A 27,560-nucleotide genomic window follows, 5' to 3' on the forward strand; every position below is an offset into this window, starting at 1 on the left:
CTCAGCTAGTGCCTTACCCATTGGACCATCCTTCCTCTGGTGGACACCAAACATTTCTAAAACTATTCACATTTTTGAAGCACGTTTTTCTTTTTCTTTCCTTCTCCCAAATTCTTCTTTAAAAGTTAGATCTTCTGTTCTAGTTCCAGAAGGCTTTTCTGCCAGAAGGCTTGGGCAACACAGTGCAATTACATTAAGCGGTACAGCTGACTTTACAGTCATCTTGTGTGTGTTTATGTATTACAGGGGATGGGCTGTTTTTTAAACTGGGTTTCATTTTTATTGTTTGGTTGAAATCAACCTCCTAATGTCAGTTTTCAGCCTGGCAACTGGAAGTCACTGTTGTAGCAAATGTCAGAACAAAAAATGGCCTGGCAGTGAGAGCTTCCTAAAGTGTAACAATACTAAAGTAATGTGTTTAAAAATGTTTGATCATGGGAAAAATAGATTTATTAAAATTTCCCACTAATACTGTATGGGCCTTCTGAAACAACTATGTCTCTGCATTTTGTGCTTTCTATGAGCTAAGAATTGTTATGTATGTTTGTTTTTTGGCTCAGATTACGTATCTATAGAGGGATCAACTATTACACTAGAACAAGGTAGTGAATTTAATAAATTTGTCCCTAGAGCACTACAGAAATAACAACACTCTGCTGTGATTATTTCAAAATATTGTGAAACAATTTTTTTAAATATGTCTGTTGCTGGGATCAGAGGCATGAAGCAACAATACAACTCTCAGCACAGTATTTGTCATGTAGAGGCCTTTTCTGTAACTTCATTGAACTTTTTACTGTAAAATTGTAACTCAAACAAGTTAATCAAATGGTTATCTGCCAGTTCTCACTCCTTGTAATCTCAAGCTCTACTGGAAGCCTTGAAGGTCTACAAGTGCTCAAGTTGGCAAACCCCCAACTAGCTTCCCACCCATGTAAAGACAGGATTACCCAGGAGGCTACCTTATACCTATATACAGTGGTGAGGTCTACCTCAGTTATGAAACGCCAACACGTACATGCTCCAGCCCAAAGCTGAAATCCCCCATTCATTAACTAATCAATGGGTTAGAAGATTCCTGTAACTAGATCCTGGTGACAATGCTACTTTGTGAAACTTGAGTTATTTTTGCTATCATAAAATCATAAGCATTAGAGACAGAAAAAGACCTATTAGGGAGGTCAAGCATAACCTTGCAGGATTCTTTCTTGCTGTGCATTATTATTATTTAAAATATTTATATAGTCCCAGCGTACTCATCAGGATTGGGTCCTCATTGTATGAGGTGCTGTCCAACCATAGAAGTAGACACAATCCCTGCCCCGAGGAGCTCACAATGTCATCTTTCCTCAATGCTGTAAATGCCTTTTTCGTAAAGAGTCTAATTTAATATTTCTATTTATGCAATGAGCAGGTATTTGTGTCACATATATTCTTGTTGAGCTTTCTTTCTGTTCTGTAGACAGCGTAGAAGATGAAATGGAAATAGCCACTGTGCGGCATCGGCCTGAAGCTCTTGAACTGCTGGAAGCACAGAGCAAATTCACAAAGAAGGAACTTCAGATCCTGTATAGAGGATTCAAGAATGTAAGCACTTTCTTTCTGACTTTATTGTCACCTTAAGTAGCACACAACCCACAACAAAATCAGAAAAGGTATATGAATGGAATGCATAATGAAAGTGTTTGTGGGTTTAAATAACAAGATATTATGTACATGGTCAATTTAGTAAAATAAAAAAATACTGGTTTGCCATAAACAAGATAAACTTATGCATACATTGAACATCTTAACTGTTCAATTTGTAAGAGGCTTTTATTGTTTATGGTTAAGTATTGATAGATATGCTCTAGATATACAAAAGCTTGCTTAATGAGAAATAAGTCCATGCCAAACTCTGGATAGAAAAACATCAGAATTTTGTGGAAGTTCTGATCCAAATTTGGCTCCGGCACCAAGTTATGGTTCTTATCTCTACAATAGACTAAATCACAAACCTAAATCTGAACGTCTTCAAACTGTGTGAAAGTCTGGAAATGGGTTTGGATCTAAACTGTGCACCTTAAGCCCATCTCAAAGTTTAATAGATGTACTGATCTAGAGACAAAAATGGAAAAAAGTGTGATTAGACCATAGACTCATATTCTTGTTCTCCTAACTCTGCCATTGATTTGCAGTGTTATTTTTGGCAAGTTATTTAACGTCTGTTTTCATCGGTTTACTTAGCAAGATGATAATATCTACCTCACAGAAGTAATGTGAAGCTTAATTATTTAATGTATGTGAATCATTTTGAGATTCTTACATGAGCCACTATGTAAGTGCAAACTTCTATTATTGTTCCTAAATAGTAAATTGTTGTAAACCGTAGTATGAAACGGGTAGTGGCTGTAACTCTGATGAACAATTTTTTGTGTTTCTTTGTGAATTTCAAATAGGTTTCTTTTACATTCACTGGATTACATAAACTATCCTACTACTTTAACCAAAGACATAAGGCTTGTTTCTCCACTATCTTCTTGCACCTTATTTTATCATTTAAACCTGGTTTATCATTTACAAAAGTGGTTATAAAACAACATCAAATCAAAATGGTAATATTTTGCACAAACTAAATCAGAGGGAGTTACATGTGCATCTGAAAGCAGTTATTGTCCCACAGTTATTTCTGAATCAAAACCCTTGAGTGTCTACCAGAAAGTATTAAGAGGTGTGTTTTTGTTTTGTTTTTTTTTGTTGGTTTTTTATTTTGGATTATTTTATTAATGCTTTTATATGGCATTATATGCAATTAACATTGAGCCAAGATGGTTGATTTTGAATGAGCTTGAATAATATGAATTGGAGTTGTTCACCAGTGAGCAATTTCCAGTCACTGAGCTGAGTCCTGTGTTTAGATGAATGCAAAAATATATGCAGCCTTCTTTTATGACCCTTTTAATTTAGTTTTTCTTTTGACCTTCACTTGGCATTTACTGTAAAAATGAAATATAAGAAGTTAGATGTAGTACCACTAAGAGCATACTGATAGCACAATGACAAAATGTAGTATAATTTTTTTTTAATGGCAGGCACTTGGAAGAAACAGTAAACTTAGATTTTTTAGCTTTCATATAATCTGTAATGAAAGAAGTCTAGCTGAAATTTCTTCTTAAACAAAATTTTCACTGAAAAATCCAAATACAAATAAAATACAGTCAGACCCTGTACAGGGCATCCTCACTGAATATCATTTCTGACACCAGTGGGTATCTGACATTGGTATTGTAGTGCTCTACAAGCTTGCTCTTACAAGCTTTCCAACTTCTTTAGATAACTAAAAAACATTTCCTTGTTCTTCACAGTATTCTCTAGCTATTGCAAATCCTGAGGTAATGTTCTCTATCTGAGGCAGTGGTTCCCAAACTTGTTCTGCCGCTTGGGCAGGAAAAGCCCCTGGTGGGCCGGGCCGGTTTGTTTACCTGCCATGTCTGCAGGTATGGCCAATCGCAGTTCGCTGCTCCAGGCCAATGGGAGCTTCTGGAAGTGGCGACCAGTACGTCCCTCAGCCCGCTCCACTTACCGCAGCCCCCATTGGCCTGGAGCAGCAAACCACGGCCACTGGGAGCCGCAATCGGCTGAACCTGCGGACGCGGCAGGTAAACAAACTGGCGCAGCCCACCAGGGGCTTTTCCCGCACAAGCGGCGGAACAAGTTGGGGAACCACTGATCTAAGGCATAATTGGAAAGGTTTTAAGAACTGTAAGGTGAGCAAATTGAGGCTTCCTGTATGTTACCAAAAGAGCACTTTCTAGCTTTTTTTTTTTTTGTCTTTTTGGATCTGAATATTTTTCTTGAATGTAAACATGTATGTAGAAAGTGTTGGTTATAAGGAAATATTATGAGCTTTTTCAGTAAAGCCTAAAATGGGAGTTCCATCCCTTATACTTATTTGCCTCTTTTACATTCCAAGATGCATCATATGTTTTTATCATGGTAATACAGCCTTCCTCAGATGTTTCATTCCCTTATCGTCCATGATAATCCAAGAGATGCAAGTTTTGAATATCTGGAGTTAATGAGCATGAGCTGCAGTTTTTCTTTATTCAGTTTATCGTGGTAAACTGATCAGTTGTCTCCAAAACTGCTGCAATGGATGTTTCAATCTTACAGACTGTTAGGAAAGTAACATCTGCCACAGCAACAGAAGCTAGCCCAAGCCACAGAATTCAGAACTGGATTCTTTCCAAAGTTCACAGTTGAATCTGGGGTTTCGTTTTTATATATTGCAGTGATAAATTCTAGCTGCAAAGTTTGGTGCTAGGGCCAAAGATCCCCAACTTTCTTGAAGCATGAGTGGGTCAAATGCACCTCTACTACACAGATATCTCACATGTACTGAGCCACAAATATTAGTCTGTCTATTCTATCATCCTTACACATTTTATCAAATGGAATTCAAGCAGCCTTAGCAGGTACAGGACACCAATGTTGTAGTCAGAATGCTTTCTACAGATTAGACTCTGGATGTTTTTGCCCCTGTGCTGATTGGCTGTTTGTTCCAACTACATCCCACACAGTCGTTGTCTCACTCCATCTGCCCTCCATGCTCTCCTCCTTTCTTGTCTCCCTCTTCTTCCCTGCCCAATCCCCCTTACCTAACTCCCTTCCTTTGTCTCTCCCTTTACCAAATCTCCTCCCAACAAAACTACACTCTCAAACTCACACACACAAATGTGGCGCTAACATGATTTTTGTGAACCATCACGCTGGTTCTTTTCATTTCCCCCACGCCTTGTCTGTTGTGTATACTCAGGGTTTGTCTGATTGGGAAAGTTATATTGGTATAATTATGTGAATTTAAATTCACAACTTAGCTTATACCAATGTAACCCCCCTCCCCAGTGGAGACTCTTATTCTTATAAAAAGGAGATGGTTCCTTTTTCAGATTAACTTATGTTGCTTGTGGACCCTACATAAAGAGGAGGTAAGTCAATTTACTTAACAATTCTGTGCTACAGAGTCCCTCTTTCTGACTTAAAGTATTTGCAGAGACCATGAATTCTTATCCTGGCAAGAGCTTGATTTACTATAGGAACCTTCTAAATACAAAAAGTTGAAATTGTAATAGGATTTACTGTCTTTTTCTTAGGAATCCAGTACCAGCCTTTACCATAAGACAATTATGCACACACACAATTAATAATTTCAAATTCCTTTTTATGAGTAACATTCTAAAGATAAACTATTACAGCACAGCAGTTAGTGTTCCCTAGTGAGACTAACATTACTGACTAGAGATTTCTTGTTTTTCTTTAACATGAAGAATGTATCACGGTGCCTAGTCCCTTACAAAATAAATACCGGGACTGGGACTTCTGATAATCTGCGATCTTCTGCTTCCTCATAGGCCCACCCTAGGTATTATAGTGAGAGTTAAATAAAACATTTAGTTGTACCACATAAACAACGTCAAATAAGAGAATAAAAAACTTGGTGATCGTGTGTGAGCCCACAGCTAGTTATCTTGAGTTCAATGGTGTAATAATACACCTCACAAAGACATTTGGCCTCCAATCTGCAAGTCTTCCTTTATACTGTTTTCCCAATGTCAATCCCACTGACTTCTGTAAAATTATAGGAAGCTGTATTGAGATCCAACCCTAGGATGACCATATTTCCCAAAAGGGAAAATGGGACACTGCATGGGGCTGGCCTGAGCCCTTACCCCAACCCCCCGCTTCCCCATGCGGGGCTGGTGTCACTGCTCTCCCAAGCTCTGCCTGTCATCCTCCTCCTCCCTCTGCCCCCCACCTCCCGTGGCGAGGCTGGGACTGGCATCGCTGCTTGCTCGCACTCTGCCTCCCCCCACTCCTGTGCAAGGCTGGGGCTGGCATTACTGCTCGCTCGAGTCCTACTTGCCTCTTCTCCCCCCCCCCACCTTTTCCACGGGGCTGGCATCACCACTGGGCCCCCCCTGCATGTTCCTCCACACATCACTTTTTTGATGAAGTTGGGCATTTGTCCCATTTGCTCTTGCCAACTTAATCAGTTCTCTCTTGTATTTCTGTTTATCCGAATGACACAGGAGGGAATACATCATTGGGTCCCAATCATTAAAGGAATAAAAAGTGATATCCTGTATAATTATGCCCAGTGTATGCCTGCAAGCTACTTCCATAGTTCTGCTTGAGTGTAGATGAGAAAGATGTTATCTGAATCAAGTGTTTTTGTAATGTGCATGACATTTAAGAGGTTTGAGCAATTTGTTGTTGTTTAATTAAAAACTAAGTAAGCCTTCAAAGACATTTTAATCAATTGGATTTCCTTATGCAAGCAAATTACATTGGGCGGTACGATGATCGGCCGAGTTGACATTCTCACCATCACAGCACCCATCACAGAATAGTTCATGCGGTAGAAGCAGAAAGTCAAGGAATGAGTCTTTGAGTTTATGTGGCTGCTTGGATTGCTTTAGAGAGGGTTACCCTGATAGAACATCACCTCTGCTGCAATGTTCGGGAGAGAGAAATAGAGGCTGATTGTAGAAAAGGAGCTAGAAGCACTCATTTAGCTTTATGGGGATGGGTTGTTTGGGTCATGGCCATGGCTGCTAGGGCAACACTTAAAGGACGAGAGGCAAGAGATGAAAGGAAATGTTATGTGAGGGGGTGGGAGATGATCCTTCAGATGAGCTAACAGCTATGAAAACGATAAGCACTATGGGAGGACTTAGGCTTGTGTTCGGTAATTTAGAAATTGTAAATCTTTCCCATTATTATTTGAAAAATGGGCTTAATGGAAGTCTCAGGCCTCTCCAGGCTCCAAAGATTTTCCCCAGCATTCTGGCTTCACAGTCTTCCTGGAGTGTTGTTGATGAATTGTTGCTCAGCTACCATCACAGTGGGACCCCTCCATTTTCTATTTGGCTTCTTGTCATCCCATTTGTTGTAAATCGAAATTGTGATTGCTGCAATCATTAACCTTTCAAACCAATGGCTCTGTGGCATGCCTAGTACAAATGGCACTTCACAGTGAATTGCCTAGACTATCAAGCATGCACTCAGCATGTGGACTTGCTTTTCCTTTTGTCTATTAAGTCTCTCACAGCTTTAAGCCACTGCACGTTTCTATTTAAAAAATACTTAGAGCTGGTCTACACTGGAAACTTACATCTGCATAACTATGTCTCTAAGCAGTGTGACAAATCCACGCCCCTGAGAGAGAGAGCTATGCCAGCCAAACCTGGTGTAGACTGCGCTATGGAAGAATTCTTCCATCAACCTAGCTACTGCCTCTTGGGGAGGTCAGATTACTAACAGCAAGAGGAGAACCCCTCCCATTGCTGTAGTGAGTGTCTACACCAAAGCATTACAATGGTGCAGCTGCAGCTGTGCTGCTATAGCAGCTTAAGTGTAGATATAATCTTAGATGATGCCTTCATCACACAAAGGAGGTTCCTGTGCAAAACTTAAACATGAATGACCCTTTAATTTGGTCTGTTCTCATCGTAAATTCTGTTGTGCTAATAAATATATCAGAAAACTAACAGATGTTCAGGGAAATGTGGATAGATTTTTTTTTTTTTTTTAAGATGTGTGTCAGCACTGAAACACATATGCAGGTTAGGGGCACATACCCCCTCCCCCATCCTTGTACCATGGAAAGTGTGAATTGATTCCTTTGTCTCTGAAACTATCCACCACTAAAAATTTCCTTAGAAGTGAATGGGGACACTTTTATGAATGAGGAAGATTTAAATAGTCGCCTTATGTATTTATATTTTCTGATGGGGGTGGAATTTAAGACACCTTTCATTCAAAGTGCGCATATTGCTGTTAGTAAGTGTATAAATCAAGCACACAGACAATATGTTGAAATTCAACATAGTGTAAATTCTACTGTAATACAAAATATTTAACTTGTACACACCCAAAAAAAAAGATTCAAAAGCATGTGGATGCGCCCCCCCCCCCCCATCCTGGTGCAACCTTGCTGATAGCAGTGCCCATTAGAGTGCTCCTGCGCCCCACCAACTCCTCTGTAACTCCTCTCCCCAACAACTCTGCTGTAAGACTTGGGGCCTCCAGCCAAGCGTCATAAAAACAGTCCCCAGTTTGTTCCATCTTCATCACACCAGCGCAACCCAAGAACTGAATGTTTATCTGAATGGTCAGAAGGTGAAGCATGAAGTAGAACCAGTCTAAGTGTGACTTTAGACCACACACTGAGTTACTATGACCACCTGAAGAAGACAGCAGAGAAAGTTAAGACATGCAACAATCTTCTTAGCAAACTGTCAGGTTCGTGATGGGGTACTCGTGCTCCAACTTTACGGACGTCAGCTCTTGCCACCTCATATTCGGTGGCAGAGTACTGCGCACCAGTTTGGAGTTGATCATCACACACCAAACTGGTGGATACGCAGTTACATGCCGCCATGTGTATCCTCTCCAGCACCCTGTATCTGACTCCACTCCCATGGCTTCCAGTTCTGAGCAATATTGCTCCTCCTCATATCAGACGAGAGGTTGCCAGTAGCAAGTTACTGCAGAAACCCAAGCCTGCTGCTGCACAATGACCTTTTTAAACTACCAGCTGAACGTTTGCCATCACATCGCCCGTTATGGTCTCATTCACCATGCCAGGATGTTAGGGCAGAAAAACTCTGGCGAGAGAAATGGATATCTGTTGTTATCCCTAACCAGTCCCTCATCGCTGACCCCACAGTTTGCCCACCTGGTTTTGACCTGCCCTGTCGCCAGTGGTTCCTGTTGAACAGGTTCCGGACTGGCCAAGGTCTCTGTGCAGCCAACCAGTATTGCTGGGGCCTTCGTGACTGCCCTTTGTGCACCTGTGGCACAATACAGATGACACGCATTGTCGACAAATGCCTGCTCACTAGGTTCAGCGGTGGACTAGAAGAACTGCATCACACCACTGAAGATGCCATTCCTTGGCTAGACGACTAAGCACATGCTAAATAAATAAATATCAATTTCTCCCCTCAGCATTCGAGCATGTGCTGAAGGTGTGGCTGTAACATTGGTCAATGCTATGGATCCAAGAAATCTGGAGATGTCTAGATCTGTCTGATTGCTACGGTTGGAAGGAACTGAGGTGGCAACATGACCCAAGTGCCTTACTTAAACATTGTTTGTTAGATTACTTAGTGTTAGTGCTTTATTTTAATTTGTGTTAGGCTTTTCTTCAAGTGTTTGCTCATGTCAGTTCCATTTAGGGGCGTGCACACTTATGTGCAGGGCTGTTGGAGATTTTTGCCTTAGCGGTGTCCGTCAGGTTGGCAGTGGTACCCTCTGGAATGCCTCGCTCTGGAGTGCAGCGCCTTCCCTACGCCCTCTCCAGTCCTTCTTACTGCCCTGATGGTTGGTCGGAGCACCTTTTCCCCTTGCCTCACAAGTGGACAGCAGTTCTCTATATACAACGCTAACAGCGAGAGTGAGTTTGTTTACAGTAGTTGGTCAGTAAGTAAGTAGATGTTAAGTAGTGTTAGTAAGTTAGTGTCCCAGAAGGGACTTAGCCCTGGGATGGGGCACACCCTGATCCTGGGTTTTAAGACTTGTTCTGCCTACAATAGGCCTATGCACATTAACGACCCTCATAGCAGCTGTCTAAAGTGCTTGAGGGAGTCGCATGTGAAGAGTCTCATTTGCAAGAACTTTCGTCCTAGAACTCAAAAGGAGTGTGGCATTCGTATAAGGACCCTCCTCATGGAGGCTGCACTTCGCCCAGCATCAGAGCCTTCCCTCTCCGACTCTGTGCCCAGCACCTCTGCATCAGTGCAGAGTGTACCGCTGGCATTGGGCTCCACCCGGCACTGCTCCCCTTCACTGGTGCCCAAGAGTGTCTGAAGAAACGAGACTCCCCGGTACTGAGCAAGAAGGGTTAAGGGGCTTTTAGCAAAGGACCCTGTTCAGGCCGCCCACCCACTCCGGAGCCACAAGGGGGTATCTCTCTCCAGCCGGACCCCCCCAGCCCTGCTAGGGATCTGCCTCCGACTCCCGGGAGCAGTAGGGGACCCAGGCACTTGGCAGCGATGTAGACATCTGAGACCCTCCTGGCAGCCAAGGATCTGAGACCTCTCCCAGCACCACCAGTGCCATGTATGGCTTTGAATCCAGCTAAGGCTTCCCAGGGGGTAAGCCAGCCATGAGACCTCCTCGGAGGACAGCAGAATGCCGTCAGTCCCCGAAGCAGACACAGTGTACCCTGTCTCCACAGCCAAGATCCCCAATTCCGCAACCTGGGCTGTCAGATGGCCCAGGTCGCCAGCACCGCACTTGCGGTCACCATTGATGCGGCGTGGATCGCCAACCCCTTGACATAGTCCCCCTGGGGGACTAACATGAAGGGGAAAGGAGTCCAGGAGAGCTGGCTGTATTTCAAGGAATCCCTGTTGAGGTTACAGGGACAAACCATCCCGATGTGTCGAAAGAATAGTAAATATGGCAGGCGACCAGCTTGGCTTAACGGTGAAATCCTAGCGGATCTTAAACATAAAAAAGAAGCTTACAAGAAGTGGAAAGTTGGACATATGACCAGGGAAGAGTATAAAAATATTGCTTGGGCATGTAGGAATGAAATCAGGAGGGCCAAATCGCACCTTGAGCTGCAGCTAGCAAGAGATGTCAAGAGTAACAAGAAGGGTTTCTTCAGGTATGTTAGCAACAAGAAGAAAGCCAAGGAAAGTGTGGGCCCCTTACTGAATGAGGGAGGCAACCTAGTGACAGAGGATGTGGAAAAAGCTATTGTACTCAATGCTTTTTTTGCCTCTGTCTTCACTAACAAGGTCAGCTCCCAGACTGCTGCGCTGGGCATCGCTGCATGGGGAGTAGATGGCCAGCCCTCTGTGGAGAAAGAAGTGGTTAGGGACTATTTAGAAAAGCTGGACATGCACAAGTCCATGGGGCCGGACGAGCTGCATCCGAGAGTGCTAAAGGAATTGGCAGCTGTGATTGCAGAGCCATTGGCCATTATCTTTGAAAACTTGTGGCGAACGGGGGAAGTCCCGGATGACTGGAAAAAGGCTAATGTAGTGCCAATCTTTAAAAAAGGGAAGAAGGAGGATCCTGGGAACTACAGGCCAGTCAGCCTCACCTCAGTCCCCGGAAAAATCATAGAGCAGGTCCTCAAAGAATCAATCCTGAAGCACTTACATGAGAGGAAAGTGATCAGGAACAGTCAGCATGGATTCACCAAGGGAAGGTCATGCCTGACTAATCTAATCGCCTTTTATGATGAGATTACTGGTTCTGTGGATGAAGGGAAAGCAGTGGATGTATTGTTTCTTGACTTTAGCAAAGCTTTTGACAGGGTCTCCCACAGTATTCTTGTCAACAAGTTGAAGAAGTATGGGTTAGATGAATGCACTATAAGGTGGGTAGAAAGTTGGCTAGATTGTCGGGCTCAACGGGTCGTGATCAATGGCTCCATGTCTAGTTGGCAGCCGGTGTCAAGTGGAGTGCCCCAGGGGTCGGTCCTGGGGCTGGTTGTGTTCAATATCTTCATAAATGATCTGGAGGATGGTGTGGATTGCACTCTCAGCAAATTTGCGGATGATACTAAACTGGGAGGAGTGGTAGATACGCTGGAGGGCAGGGATAGGATACAGAGGGATCTAGACAAATTGGAGGATTGGGCCAAAAGAAATCTGATGAGGTTCAATAAGGATAAGTGCAGGGTCCTGCACTTAGGACGGAAGAACCCAATGCACCGCTACAGACTAGGGACCAAATGGCTAGGCAGCAGTTCTGCGGAAAAGGACCTAGGGGTGACAGTGGACGAGAAGCTGGATATGAGTCAGCAGTGTGCCCTTGTTGCCAAGAAGGCCAATGGCATTTTGGGATGTATAAGTAGGGGCATAGCGAGCAGATCGAGGGACGTGATCGTTCCCCTCTATTCGACATTGGTGAGGCCTCATCTGGAGTACTGTGTCCAGTTTTGGGCCCCACACTATAAGAAGGATGTGGATAAATTGGAGAGAGTCCAGCGAAGGGCAACAAAAATTATTAGGGATCTGGAACACATGACTTATGAGGAGAGGCTCAGGGAACTGGGATTCTTTAGTCTGCAGAAGAGAAGAATGAGGGGGGATTTGAGAAGTGGTTCCAGAGAGGATGGTTCTAGACTATTCTCAGTGGTAGAAGAGGACAAGACAAGGAGTAATGGTCTCAAGTTGCAGTGGGGGAGGTTTAGGTTGGATATTAGGAAAAACTTTTTCATTAGGAGGGTTGTGAAACACTGGAATGCGTTACCTAGGGAGGTGGTAGAATCTCCTTCCTTAGAAGTTTTTAAGGTCAGGCTTGACAAAGCCCTGGCTGGGATGATTTATTTGGGGATTGGTCCTGCTTTGAGCAGGGGGTTGGACTAGATGACCTCCTGAGGTCCCTTCCAACTCTGATATTCTATGATCTCTGTCGGTGCATCATTCCCCTCAAATATGGGACTGGTCACTGGCACAGCACCGAATTCCCAGCCTCCAGCACCAGTCTTTGGGAAGGCCCTGGTCCTCCTATTCGAGGCATCGCTCTCCCCCATTTACAGTCAGCCGCCAGACACAAACTTCTGGCGGAGCAGGATTAGATACTGGAGTAGAGGAGCGGATGTCCACTCCAAAAGAACCTTCCCCCATGGGGAACAATGTCCCAGGCTCTCTCCTCGTGGTCCAGTCCTCATCCTCATCACCAGACGATGGAGTAGTGGGGCCCCCACACGTCCGTCCATCCATCTGATGACTTTAAGGAGCACCAAGCCTTGCTCAGAAGAGTGGCTTCGAAATTGGATCTGGAGGTGGAAGAAATGGCAGAGCATCTATTTATTCAGCGTGCTGTCAGTGGCAGCCTCCTTGCTGGTCGCGTTGTCTGTGCACAACGGGGTTCTAAAGATAGCCAAGGCCCTCTGGCAAACCCCATCCTCCATCCCACCCATCTCCAAGTGGTCTGAAAAGAAGTATTTTGTCCCTGCTAAAGGATTCAAATACCTTTATACCCACCAACTACAAGGGTCACTGGTTGTATCTTTCAGCTAATGAGAGGGGCAGACAAGAACAAACGAGTTCTACCCCAAAAAATAAAGATGCCAAGAGTCTGGAAGAAAGTTTATTTGACGGCCAGCCTTCAGTTTAGGGTGTCAAACTTGTGAGGCTTTACTGGGGAGATTTAATTTAATCTGTGGGACTCCCTCAAAAAGTTTAAAGACTCGCTGCCCCAGGACTTGACATAAAAGTTCACTGCCATCTTGGAGGAGGGTACCGCAGTGGTGAGGAGCTCCCTCTAGATGGTGGCTGATTTGGCAGCCAGGGTTGTAGCCTTGGCCATGGTAATGAGGCACAGTTCCTGGCTTCAGTTTGTGGGTCTGTCCCAGGAGATGCAGTCCTCTACCTAGGACCTCCTGTTGGATGAGAGCAGACTCTTCTCCGAGCAGACAAATGTGAGGCTGCATGGACACTCGAGCCACCTTCTGCTTGCTAGGCCTACGTACAGCACAAAATCAAGGAAGCAGTTCAGGCCACCCCTGCCTCTTGGGTCTTGGCCTCCCTGTCAGGGCTCCTCTAGGAGAAGGGACTGAGACACTGGGTTCAGTTGTTGCAACCTCTACCTCCAGTTCACCAGCTCAGCCTGGCCCGGTGAAACAAGGGGGCCAGAAGTGCTTGTTTTTAAGGTGCACTTGAGGATGGCACCCCAGCCAATTTTCAGGATCCACCCTACTTCTTCCTCAACCACCTGCATCCCTTCTGGTTGGCTTGGTCACGAGTAACCTCGGATCGTTGGCTGAGTGGCATAATATCTCTGGGCTACACCCTGCAATTCTCAGCTGCCCCTGCCTCTCATCCCCTTTCCCTGTCCCTCTTCAGGAACCCTTCTCCCAAGCAACTTCTCACTCAGGAAGTGGAAAACCTCCTACAGCTGGGGGCAGTGGAGGAGATCCCTTGGGAAATAAGGGTAAAAGCGTTCTACTCCCACTATTTCTTAATCCTGAAAGGTGCCTAAGACTCATTCTGGACCTGTGAAGCATCAACAAATATCTCAAGAAGTTAGTTTCACATGGTCTCCCTAGCCTTCATCATTCCCTCCCTGGATCCCGCAGACTGGTACACCACCCTTGACTTGAAGGATGCATGCTTTCATGTCTCCATTTTCCAAGGGCACAGATGGTTCCTCCGTTTTTTATGGTGGGCCGGTGCCATTTCCGATTCACAGCGCTGCCCTTTGTGGTCTCATCAGCCCTGGAAGTGTTCAGAAAATGCATGGTCACAATGACCGCTCACCTGAGGCATCAAGGTGTCCAGGTTTATCTGTACATAAACAACTGGCTTATCAAGGGCGAATCTTGGGATCAGGTACAAATGAGCCTCAATCTAATACATTCTATCTGCCACAATCTGGGCATGTTAATAAATTAAAAGAAATTGCCCTAATACCAGTGCAATGGATAGTGTTCATTGTTGCTGTCCTCAACTCCATGTGGCCAGAGCCTTCCTTCTGGAAGTCCGTTTCCAAGCCATGTCACACCTGGCATGGTACACCTGATCACTCACCACCATTCAAACTTGCTGAGGTTGTTAGGCCACATGGGGTCTATACTTGCGCGGTCTGTCACATTCAGCTGCATCTCAGACCCGTGCAAGTGTGGTTGGCATCGATCTACTTCTCCAACAGGCATGATCTGGACCATTTAGTCAAGGTGCTGGATCATATACAGACATCCCTGGAATGGTGGTTGGCTCCTGGATCGGTGTTTGAGGGAGTTTCCTTAGCGGTCCCGGCTCCATTGCTGACCTTTAATCTCTGAGGCCTCGGACCTGGACTGGGGAGCCCACCTGGGTGATCTCAGCACGCAAGGCCATTGGTCGCTAGACTCCACATAAATGTCAGAGAGCTTAGAGTGGTTCGCTTGGCCTGCCAGGTTTTCTTGCCCCACCTGAAAGGCAATGTGGTACATATCCTGATGGACAACACCACTGCAATGGTTTACATCAACAAGCAAGGTCAGCCCTTTGCCAAGAAACTCTCCAGCCTTCTGTGTGCAGCATACCATTAATCTTGGGGCTGCGCACCTGCCCGAGGCCAGGAACATGTTAGCAGATCACCTCAGCAGGTTCTTCTCATCTCACTACGAATGGTCACTCCAACCGGAGGTGGTCAGCATGATCTTCTAAAGGTGGGGAACTCCTTGGGTGGACTTGTTCATGTCCTGTCAGAACAGGAAGTGCCACGTATTCTGCTTGATTCGGGGGATCGAGAGAGGCTTCCTGTCAGACGCCTTTTTACTCCTATGGTCAGGGGCTCTAATGTATGCTCTGGGCGGATCTGCTATCCAAGAACCATGAAAGAACCAAATTTGGTAGCGCTGCAACTGACGGCTTGGCTGCTGTGTGCTTGAATGCAGAGGAGCAGGAGTGCTTGGCCCATGTCTAACAGGACTTGTTGGACAACAGAGAGCCCTCCACCAGGGTGACCTACCTGACCAGATGGAAACGGTTCATGTGCTGGGCCTCAGACCAGGGTATCCAGCCCGAGCAGGCTTCGCTGCATCCATCTTGAGCTACTTTCTGCATCTCAAGCTCCAGGGACGGTCTCTTTCATCAATTAAGGTCCACTTAGCCACCATTTCGGCCATCCACCCTCCATTCCAAGCCAGTTTAGTATTCCCTCATGTCATGACAGTCAGGCTTTTGAAAGGTCTGGAGCAACTCTATCCCCACATCCGTGACCCTGTCCCTCCTTGGGACCTGAATCTTGTGCTGGCGCAGCTCATTGGGTCCCCACTTTGAGCCTCTGACTTCCTGCTCCCTTCTTCTACTCTCCTAGAGGGTCTCATTCCAGATGGCAATAATGTCTGCCCACAGGGTCTCTGAGATTAGGGTGCTTACCCTGGAGCCGCCTTATGTTAGAGGGCTTTCCCTTCACCCTCACACTTCCTGGGTTCTTGTCACGCAGACAGCAAGCAGCAAAAGACCAGAAGTCCGAACTGCAGACAGTGTGATGTTTGTCAGGGTTAGTTTCCACACAAGCATATTCCAAAGCCCTTCACAGCAGTCGGGCTCATCTCTATATGCCAATAGTCTGTTCCCCAGTTTTCCCTTCCTAGCTCTGATGCCGCAGAGCATTTACCCCATGTCCCCCCTTCCCAGCTCTGACACCACAGAGCCTTGCCTGTGTCACTGTTCTCCATTCCCATCCCTACCTCCCCTTAGTATGATTCCAATTTCCCTTCCACTCTTTTGACCCCAGTTTATATAGTAGTAATCTCAGCTATACCTAAACCAATCATTTTACTGAAATTTACCTAACCAATCCTAACATTTGTAACATAATTCTCTAACCAATTATATCCCACTACCCTAATTAACTTACACTTAGCAAAATTAATTATGCAGAAGACAAACAATTAGAGAACCAGACAGTTTAACTATAGAAAAGGGAGGGCCATAAAGATAAAACAATACAGAAATGAGGGTTTCACAACCATTGATAAGTGATTTCTTGCCAGACAGAATGCTATCAAACTAAGTTTTCTTTATCTGGTGGTGATGGGCACTATCAGGACAGGATCATCTTCCTAACAGCCCAATACCACCTTATTTCAATGTGACTGTTTTGGGATGTGAGGATGTGACCTGCTTCCTAGCTTATGGCTGCCCCTGCTACTTAGCCCAAGGCCTCGACTATCCTAGTGAGAGAAGGCTGATACACAGGCGGACTTGTGATTTTTTATTCATTTTTTTTAATACCTCTATAACTAGCTAAATGATAAAAATACACCTAAATTCTTAAAGTATAGGCCTTTACAGGCAGGTCTGAATATCTATATTCTAACACCCTATACAGTGTTTTACAAGGTTCAGCTGCACTCTGCTTTCCAAGGTTGTTTCAATTTCATACAAGCCAGGACATATACTTACCTGTCTTCTTTCCAAAGCCTCATAAATTGGATTAGGAGCATAAATTACACTCTCTGGATATCTGAGCTAGCCTTTTACATTGGAAGAACCAAGCCGTTCCGTACGTCAACACAGTTGTTTGTCACAGGGAAGGACAGGATGGAAAGTCTTCCAGTGTCCGCCCAGAGGATTTCATCATAGATCACTGCCTGCATCCATTTTTTGCTATGATCTGGTGAAAGTGCCTCCACTGGCGATTGTAACCACCCACTTAACTAGGGTGCAAGCCTCGTCAGTGGCCTTCCTGGCCCAAGTGCCGATTCAAGGTATCTGCAGGACCGCTATCTGATCATCCATTCACATGTTCAAGTCTCATTGGGCACTTACCCAGCAGGTCCAAGACGATGCTAGCTTTGGTAGAGCAGTGTTGTGAGCCATATGACTGACTGTGAGCTCGGAGCCCATCTCCATGGATACTGCTTGTGAGTCACCTAGAATGGAATTGACTTGAGCAAGCGCTCGAAGAAAAGCGGTCCCCTATCTTTCATAACTGTTGTTCTTTGAGATGTGTTGCTCATATCCATTCCATTACCCACCCTCCTGCCCCTCTGTCAAAGTTGCTGGCAAGAAGGAACTGAGAGGGCGTAGGTCTGGTGGCGCCCAATATACTGACGCGTGAGCACGGCACTCCAGAAAGCGCCATTGCTGACCCTACAGATACTGCTAAGGCAAAAATCTCTGACGACTGTGCACATAGGGGCGCACACATCTAGAATGCAATGGACATGAGCAACACATCGCAAAGAACAACTGTTACGAAAGTTAGGTATCAGGTTTGTTTGAGTAGCTTTAAAATACTTACAAAACCTAGGTACTGTCATTGATGGTGGATCCAAACAGAAATAAACCTGGCTTTAAAAGATGTGCATCATGCCCTGCAGTTTTTCTGGCACTGGATACATGTGCCAGGTGCCTTAAATGTTATGGGGAAAGATGTTACCCTTCACATTGTGCTGTTTGTAGCACTTTGACTCCTCAGGCTCATAAGGAGAGACAAAATAGACTTCAGGCCCTCCTATTATAGGAGGCTCTGTCTGATAAACTTCTGGGATCAGAAGTTTCTAAGCAATACAGAGGAAGAGATAGGACACCTGTATTGGCTCTAACAGGACTACCATGTTGAAGGCTTCCACCTCAGTACTGAGCTCCAGACCCACGTCAACTGAACTTTCAGTAGTTAACTCCTGCAATCCAGCTCCGAGACACTTAAGACCTCTTATCAAAGACAGTTCCAACTCAGGAACCTAAAGCACCAGATGACATGCTGGAACAAATTACTTTTGGTTTTAAGGAAAAGAGGCTAAATTAAAATATTTCGGGTGATTCAAGAGATCATTCAGATTATTCTGTGGAGTTGAGACCTAAGGATATAAAAACTCTAGATCATTCTAAAGTGGCAAATCCAAAGAAGTCAAACGAACCGAGTATTTCAACTTGTGCAGTTATGGTGCAGGTTCATATTGGTCTGCAACACATCTTAGATCCAACTAATGAAGGTACATCCCCTCTCATTCTTTTCTTCCTGACGAGGCTCATATGGGAGGCTGTGCAAGATAAGTCTCCAAAGACTGTACTCCCATCAGTTAGGACTGCAACTGGTTCTCTAAAAAGACTATTTGCCATTATCCCTTCAAATTCCAGCTTTGATATTTCACCTATTGTTTCATTATCGGATCTGGAGTCAGTTCCTCATTCTGAAGGGAAACCAAATTTGGAAATGATTTCAGAAGTTCAACTTCTTCCTTTGTGGCAAGGTATTCTTTCTCAAATGGACACCTGGAGACTTCCTGTTCATCAAGCTTATGAAGCTTGGAATGGAGTAAGTGGCAAGATTGGTACATGCCACCTTGGATGCTTTGGCAGTAGTGGCCAACTCAGTTATCTTTACCACTCTTGAAAAACAGACTCTGGTTCCACATCATATGAAAACCCAAATCTACAGATCCAAGATGATGATCGGTTCCTAAACACTCAGAACCAACAGAGAACACTTTCCTATCGGTACAGGATGCACTTACAGAATGGTGGCATACTAAAATTACCATCAGTAACTTGGGAAGAGCCACCCACCTGATTTTTGATATCTGATGCATGATTTCAAGGAATATGGTATCTTTGCCAATATTAGAAGAACTTTAGCTGCCAGCTAAAGCAGTATGATCCAATACATCTTAATGTCAATTTCAAAGAAAAATGACAAATTATACCTGAGTCCTTACAAGGGATTTCCTGCTTTCATGTTCCTCTTCTGCCCAGTTCTCTGTGGCAGCAACAGTCCAAAGATTTAAGTCTGCTCATTTACATTCCACTCCTTATAAAAAAGAACAGAAAAAGTTGGACTCTTTAGGATGAGATTTTTTTTCTTCAGCTTTTCTGAATATGAAAGTGGCCAATTATCAAACGTGGTCAAGTTATCACTTTTCACCAAAAATCTCCCAGAGGAGCTAGTTAATGCCCTTCATAAAAGGTCAGAATGTTGCTAAGCACAAACTTAGAGCATCTTTTGATGATAGACACAGCTTCTAGATCAGTAGTTTTCCCCAATACATCTGTCTGCATACATGGTTAAGATCATGTTTATCTCTAGAGTCAAAGTCTAGAATAGAGGACCTTCCTTTTGAAGGGGATGATCTATTCAGTGCTAAAACTCATGAAATTTTCAGGGGGAAAAAGAAACCGTCTACTGCTAGATCGTAGGGGCAGGTGACTTCTTTCTGAAAGGTTGTAACAGACCAAATGTTTAGATTCCATAGGAAGTCCTATCCAACTTCCTCTTCCTACTACACCAAAAAAAATAACCATGCCAGCAGCAGCAACACTCCTCCTCTCAATCTCAGCAGAGGAAGAGACCCTTCAAACCTTAGATGACTATGAAGAATTTTTCAGCTACATCTTTGTTGCCTAATGCCAGGCATCCAGTTTGATGTAGAATCATAGAAATGTGAGGCTGGAAAAAGAAACCGAGAGGTCATCAAGTCTAGCCCCTGAGCTGAGGCAGGACAAGACCTGCCAGGTGTCTGTCCAACGTGTTCTTAAAAACCTCCAATGATTGGGATTCCACAACCTCTCTTGAAAGCCTATTCCAGAACTTAATTACCCTTATAGTTTGAAAGTTTTTCCTCATATGTAACCTAAATCTCCCTTGCTGCAGATTAAGTCCATTACTACTTGTCCTACCCTCAACAGACATGGAGAATAACAGCCTTTAATATATTTGAAGATGGTTTTCAAGTCCGTCCTCAGTCGTCTTTTCTCAAGACTAAACATGTCCAGTTTTTTTAACCTTTCATCATAGGTCAAATTTTCTAAACCTTTTATTTTTTTTCCCTCCTCTAGACTCTCTCCCATTTTTCCACATCTTTCCTAGAGTGGTGTGCCCCAAACTGGATACAGTACTTCAGCTGAGGCCTTGCTAGTGCTCAGTAGAGAGGGACAATTACCTCCTGTGTCTGATATAAACCCTCTTGTTAATACATGTCAGAATATTAGTCTTTCTTGCAACTGCATCACTGTTGACTCATATATTCAATTTGTGATATACTGTAACCCCAGATCCTTTTCAGCAATACTCCCACATAGCCAGTTATTCACTGTTTTGTAATTGTTCATTTTATTGTTCCTTCCTAAATACTTTGCACTTGTTTTTCAGACCAATACTCCAATTTGTCAAGAACTTGTTGAACTCTAATCCTGTCTTCCAAAGTGCTGGCAACCCCTCTCAGCTTGGTGTCATCTACAAGTTTTATAGGCATACTTTCCACTCTATTATCCAAGTCATTAATGAAAATATTAACTAATACAGGACCCAGAACTGACCTCTGTGAGTCCCCACAAGATAGTCTCTCAGTTTGACAGCAAACCATTGAAAACTACTCTTTGAGAATGTTTTTCAACCACTTGATAGTGATTTCATCTAGAGCACATTTCCCTAGTTTTCTTATAAGAATGTCAAGGGAGACTGTATCAAAAGCTTTACTAAAATCAAGATTATCATGTCTACTCCTTCCCCCTGTCCACTAGGCCAGTAACTCTCTCAAAGAAGGGAATTAGGCTGGTTTGTCATGATTTGCTCTTGACAAATCTATGCTGGCTATTCTTTATAACCCTATTATCCTCTAGCTCAGTGGGTCTCAAACTGTGGGTTGGGACCCCAAAGAGGGTTGCAATCCCATTTTAATGGAGTCTCCAGGGCTGGTGTTAGATTTGCTGGGGCCCAGGGCCACAGCCGAAGCCCAAGCCCCACAGCCTGGGGCGAAAGCCCCTGGGGTGGCAGGGCTCAGGCTTCAGCTTTGCCTCCCCAACTCAAGGTGGCAGGGCTTGGGCTTCAGCTTTGGCCCCACTACCTGGGGTGGTGGGGCTCATGTGGGCTGAGGCTTCGGTCCCCCATCCTGGGGTCATGTAGTAAGTTTTGTTGTTAGAAGGGGGTTGTGGCTCAGTGAAGTTTGAGAACTCCTGCTCTAGCTGCTTACAAACTGATTTTGTTTAATAATTTTGTTTCAGTATCTTTCTGGGTATCAAAGTTAGACTGATTGACTAGTATATAATTCCCAAGGTCTTGTTCCCTTTTTAAAAGATAGGTAAAATATCTGCCCTTCTCCAGTCTTCTGGAACTTCACCCATCCTCAAACATAATTGCTAATGGTTCCGAGTTTGCTTCAGCTAATTCCACAAGTACCATAAAATGTATTTCATCAGGCTTTATCCACTATCTAAATATTCATTAGCCTGTTATTTCCCTATTTGGCTTGTGTTCTTTCCCCTTGTTGCTGCTATAAAGATACTATTAAATATCTGATCACCATTAATCTTTTTAGTGAAGACAGAAGCAAAATAGGCATCAAACACCTCAGCCTTCTTAACGTTATCGGTTGTTAGCTCTCCTTCCCCACTACATAGTGGACTTACACATTCCTTTGCCTTTCTCTCACTTCTAATGTATTTATAAAACCTTCTTCTTCTTGCCTTTTATATCCCATGTTGGTGTAAGTCTTTTTTGGTGCCTTGTCCTTAGACCACTGATCTATTGTGATTTCAGGTATAGCTCATGAATGGTGCCCTCACGCTACAGTGATGGGCAGCATTATAAGAACCTAGATACATGTATTCAGTGTTTCCTTTTTGATCAATGACAAGGTGACCTACAGATTACATGTGTACCAGAATTTGAAACATGACCCCTTAAATGTAACCAGTGAAGCATTTGTAATTTAAAGAAAAACAATATCCCTAACGTTAGCAGAATATACATGCATAGATACAAAAATTACAAATACAGTTACAGTTTAAAACAAAATGTTTGAAAATCAATTCTTCCTGAAACTATCTGCCAAGAATAGGGCTTAGGCCTCCATGTTTTCTTAACAACCGGCATTTTTTGATGTCCCACCTGAAGTTGGGTCATTGTTTTACATCAGAAGTTTTCAAAATATTTTAAAAAGGGAATATCTTTCCTTCTTTAAAGAAAATAAAATGGAAAAAAATGGACAGAAGGACTTAAAGTAGCAGTACAGAGGTAAGAAGATGGGGTGACGAGTGATGAAAATACTCTTTTTAACAGGTATAAAGTCTTTCTCCTGTTCTGTCTCCTCTTCTCTGTGGGGGGGGGGGGTTGTTTTGTTTTTTGAGGATTGGGGGTGGAGGTGTGTGCCTAATATTTGGAATCTGGTGTGAACTTTTTGATGTCTGGGTGGCAGTCTATACAGTGTCCTTTTTTTGTGGACAGAAAAATACCTCAACCTCCCTACAGAAGTTTTAAGGTTTAAGTTTCACATTTGTTTGTCTTATCTCGAATACTTTTTTAAGGTAAAAAGTAAATCTGATCTGTGTCCATTACATTTTAGGATCAACTAATTCTTCTTTTACATCTCTAGAGTGAAATTCTCCCCAGGGTAGAGTCATTTTGATGACATAAGTGAGATTTCAGTGGTACTTAGGCTTTATGTTTCTCCTCTGCACAGGGGTGACTTTCACCCTTAAAGCAATTTTCAGTTTGTATAACCACTCTGACCAGTGATTAATAGGCAATAATTTTCATTCTCCCTTTCGAGTGTGGTCTCCAAGACTATCTGTTTCTTGAGTAGAATTTATGTACTGTAGTATAAATAGAGAACGTGTCCCTTAGCATTATATTTGTCAAATGCTAAAAGCTGATCATAACAAGGGAAAATGGCATTTGACTGTTAGAGGAAAAATAAAAATGAATGATGCTAGAGAGGTTGAATTCCTCTGATGTTCTAGGCACAGGTTTTGAGGGTGAGTCTCTATCCTGCCTTCTTAAATTAGCATTTGTTACAGCTATAAAAAGAGCAACAAACAAACCTTTCACAAAATGAGAGGAAAAGACAATGGTCAGGTGGGGTTCCCATGGTTGGGGAAGAGATCTTAGATCTCAGCACAGCCTAGATCTCAGCCTCAGCACAAATACCAACCCTCCCTCTTAGTGGGGTCAGGGTTAACCCCTGGAACAAGCACCACACTTAATAAAAGAACAGCACTTGTATCTAGCCCAAGAAGAGCCAGGAACTGACCCAGGCCAAGATCTCTAGCAGAGGGTACACAAACTCTCTCACTCCTGGGATGGCATACAACAAAACAGCTCTTCCGCACTTCGTGCCTGGCCAGGCACACGCAGACTCTGCCCCACACCAGTGCAATCCCCTCCAGCCTTTGGGTCAGTCCAATTATCCGGGTGTTCTGGTCTGGTGCTGGTCTGAACTCAAAATGGTGTGTCAGTTACGTGGTCTCAGCTGTCCTGTCACTTCCAGGTTGAGAGTTTACAAGAGTCCCTTTTTGCAAGCTCCTCTCCTCCCAGCAGCTTCCCCTATCTCCTTGCTCTGGGCTCTTTTTTTTTTTTTTTTGCTTTCTTTCCAAATTTCCTGGACTGGTCTTCCATCCAGTCCCCCATCTGCTCATTCGCTTCTACCCTCCCAAGGGTCAGCGTTAACTCTGTATCTTTGGCTGGGTGGGACTGCCAGACAATCTGGGTTGTTCAGAGTAGCTGGGAGGGGGAGAAGAAGCTCCCTCACCAGCTCCACGTCCACCACCATGCAAACACACCTGTCCCCAGGTAGCGGGCATACCCCATGGCTTGGCCACTCTCAGCATTGCTGTATCAGTCCTATAGGGGGAACTCCCCCTTCAGCCTTTGAGAACATTGGGGTGATCCTGCCTCTTTGTTGTGTGTCCCTGCCCTCCAGGGTCAGGTTTGGGTGCCTCCTCCCTGCTCTGCTCCTTCCCCACCTCAGGGCCCGCCTTGGGTACTTCCTCCATGTGTCCCTTGATCCCCTCACTCTGCCTTTCCTCTGCCTTGGGGCCAAGACCAGTGTAGGGTGCCTCCAGTGGGGATCTCCCTTGTCTGATCCACCCCACTAGTGGGAGCCCAGTGACTCGTTCCAGCCCTGCCTCCTGGCTACTAGACTAGAATCTCCTTCCCCACCCCACCCGCGCAACACACAAACATGCTGTTTTGTGGCTCAGGCTCAAAGTGGCAAGGCCTGAGTATGTTCTGGTGAACTGCCTTTTCTAGTCTATCTGCAATCTCTCTGCTCAGCCGGGGTGTCATTTAGGGAGGGCATGGGGGCAGAAGCCCCCACCCCGCCCAAGTTTCATACAGGAGGTGTGCGAGCTCCCAAGTGGAGCTCTCAGATGGAGGTCTTAATTACAGCACAGCGTTAGTGAGAAATATAAGTTCTGCAGCTGAGAGGTGCCCTGGACAGGAAGTCAGTATTATGTTTACAAACAGAGGCAGGGTGGTTAAAATAAGAAGGGGTTTGTGATTAAATTAAGGATGTGGAAGTTTATTCTGTAAAACAGAAATCCCTCTGTGCAGGCGGGGAGGGAGGAGGGGTTGCTTTAGATAGAACACAGGAGACTCAGTGCTGTTATCCCCATTTGTACAGATGGGGCACTGAAGCACACAGACTAAAAGCCAGATTTTCAAAGGTATTTAGGCACCTTTGTAGAATTTTCAAAAGTGCCTAGAATGTTAGGTGCTTTGTAAACCCCACTAGATGCCTAGTTGCATCTTTGGGTGCCTAAAAGGTTTTGAAACTCTGTCTTTAAGGCACTGGCCTGAGGTCATACAGAAAGCCCATGGTGGGGAGTAGAACCCAGATCTTTCAGGGCTAGCTCCTTATCCAGCAGACTAGTCTCTTGGCTGCATGCTGCAAAAAAAGAGAACTCTGATAGATGGGAACAAAAGCAAGGCAGCCAGTTCTCTGAGACTTCAGCAAACAGTCCCAGGAGGTTGGGATAGATGTCATGGTTGACACCATGAAAAGCAGCACAGAGGTCAGGAAGGATGGAGACTGAGAGGCAGATGAGAAGAGATCACTTAACTCCCAAGAGGTGGCAGGTTCTGCCCCGTGCTGAGTTGTAGAGCAATGGCTGCTGTGCCATTTTATATTTTAACTGAAAACCATTTTGTTTTGTCATTTTTTGTTCTGAGTTGGCGAAAAGAAAGGAGTCCTATGATACTTTCTTAGTATCACATGTGTTTATGCCTCAAATGCTTAGGGTTTCAGCTGTATCCAGGACAATTCCAGAACAAAGAACAGAAGTTGCATCCACAGAGTCCATAAAGTCAACAATTATTGTCATGATTTGTATTACTCACTAGGCACCATCTGTGTGCTCAGCACTGTTGAGAATATGCCAGAAAATGTAGTCCCTGAGCCAATGTGTATAAAAATGTGTAGCCCTGGGTAAGATGGCTCAGATATTTAAGTATGAAGTGTATAGTTATTAAGCAATAGAAGTTTTACTGGATTAAGGACTAGAAGATTTTGACCCTCCAAGTTTCTTTCAAGTGGAAGAGCTGCCCGGAGCTCCTGTGCCTGTTTGGTTTCCTTTCCTGCCTGCAGTGGCCCTGATATACCGCAGAAGTCTCAATTTTTTTTCTCAACTTTAAAATGTGGAATTTTCTTGGTGTTTGGTTTTAAATATTCTCCTGTGAGAATTGTAGTGTTGTGTTTTAAGAGCCTCCTGGAAAGTAACTAGCCTTTTAAACAGAAGTGAAAGCAGTGTTGCCAACTCTCATGATTTGTCATGAGTCTCATGATACTTGTGTTCCTTAAAACCCCAGCTCGTGGAGTCAAGTGGATATCTGATGATTTTAGCCTTCATTCTTAAAGAGGAAAGATGTTTCTAGTCCTTGTGGCTGCGGAGAAAGCTTCAAAATGTGACTCAAAAAGCAGAAGGCAAATAAAAGAACACCAAATCTGTTTTTACATAATCTTGGGATTTTAAAGCCAATTGGATGATTTTTGGTGTGCCTGATCCATGATTTTTGAACATTTGGGATTGGCACTACAGTCAAAGTGACTTCAAAATGTCAGCTTCACTCCTATTTAAGGTCTGTTTCTAGTCTATTATTTGTAGTGAGGTAACACCCTTAAAGCCCCAGGCATGTGCAGTAAAAACTCATGGAGCCTTGCCCTGGTGGGATGTTTCCAAAGTTAAATGATCTATTCCAAACTTGTTGAACTGCAAAAAAGTGATAGAAAGTAATCTAGATTTTTCTACAATTGTTTCAATTTTTGTGTTCAGGAGTTAGTAACAAAGGAAGAATATACATTAAAATTTTAAACCTAACTATTGTCTCTCAAGTGAATTGACACAAGACATGAGAACATGTTAGACCCACTCAGCTCTAATAGTAATATTTATTTAATTCTCTTTTTTTATATATAGGAATTAGATACAGTGCTCCATCAGCCAATTTCTAAGTTATTACCTGGGGAAAAGAAAAAACAAAGTTTTCAGATGCTTAAGTAGCCCCTGGAATCATGGTTAAAGTTGCCCACCCCACAACCAAAATCTGAAATGGCGCCCCTGCTAAGATCTTGTACACCAGCCGTTTGGAGGTCAGAAGCCCAAGATAATGGACTGTTCAGGGCTCCAGGCTATGTCCAGTTTGGAGTGCCTCTGCTGCTTGAGTAGGACCTGATTTTTTTCCCCCTCCCCCATGCTATTGGTTTGGCACCAGCATGTCTGTCATAGCTCCGTTTGTCTGTCTCAGGCTTGGCCCATGTTAAAGGCTACAGTCTAGCCTGTCTCATGGAGACGTCGGTGATGATCATGGACCCATTCTGGGGTCCCGGTACCCTGGTTCCTTGAGATCCCCTGTCAGATGACCAGGGTCTTGTCTATTGGCAGCTGGCCATGCCTGCAGAACATCAGAAAGTAGGGGGGTGTACTTCATGGTGGTGTGCACCGTGTTCTATATAGATAGATCAGCTCCAGCAGGTAGAAAGTCTTCCGTCCCTCCAGCAACATCTGTTTGGTTCGCTCACAGAGGCCATTGCCTGCTGGGTTGTAGGCTGTCCTATAGACTGCATACTACTTTGCTTCTGTGGTTGCTCTAGCCATGATCTCCCTGAGTGGTGAAGTGACCAGAATTTGGTATAATCCGCTATGGTCAGGATGTAGGATGCACTGCTCTGGTTTGGTTCCACCTTCAAGTGGTCCAGTGAGACCAACTCCAAGGGTGGTGCGTTTGTCTCTGTTGGCTGGAGCAGGACCCGTCCCCTACTTCAGGGTTGTTTCTGATGGTGCAAACCAAGCACTTGTCATACCACTTCTGCATGGCTTGGGCAATCCCCATCCAGTAAAATCTCC

At 44.2% G+C, this 27,560-nt stretch overlaps 1 protein-coding gene across 9 annotated transcripts in view; it reads left to right on the forward strand.

The window, feature by feature from the left end:
* KCNIP4 (potassium voltage-gated channel interacting protein 4) overlaps window positions 1-27,560 on the forward strand; it is an 864,390-nt gene that overhangs the window by 756,349 nt on the left and 80,481 nt on the right. For all 9 annotated transcript variants that reach the window (XM_048848725.2, XM_075128005.1, XM_048848722.2 and 6 more), the window contains one exon: window positions 1,463-1,587. In XM_048848725.2, coding sequence (XP_048704682.1) covers window positions 1,463-1,587 — 125 coding nt within the window. The remainder of the gene's footprint in view (window positions 1-1,462; window positions 1,588-27,560) is intronic.

The sequence above is a fragment of the Caretta caretta genome, chromosome 4, assembly GCF_965140235.1.
Source record: "Caretta caretta isolate rCarCar2 chromosome 4, rCarCar1.hap1, whole genome shotgun sequence".
Lineage (NCBI taxonomy): Eukaryota > Metazoa > Chordata > Testudines > Cheloniidae > Caretta > Caretta caretta.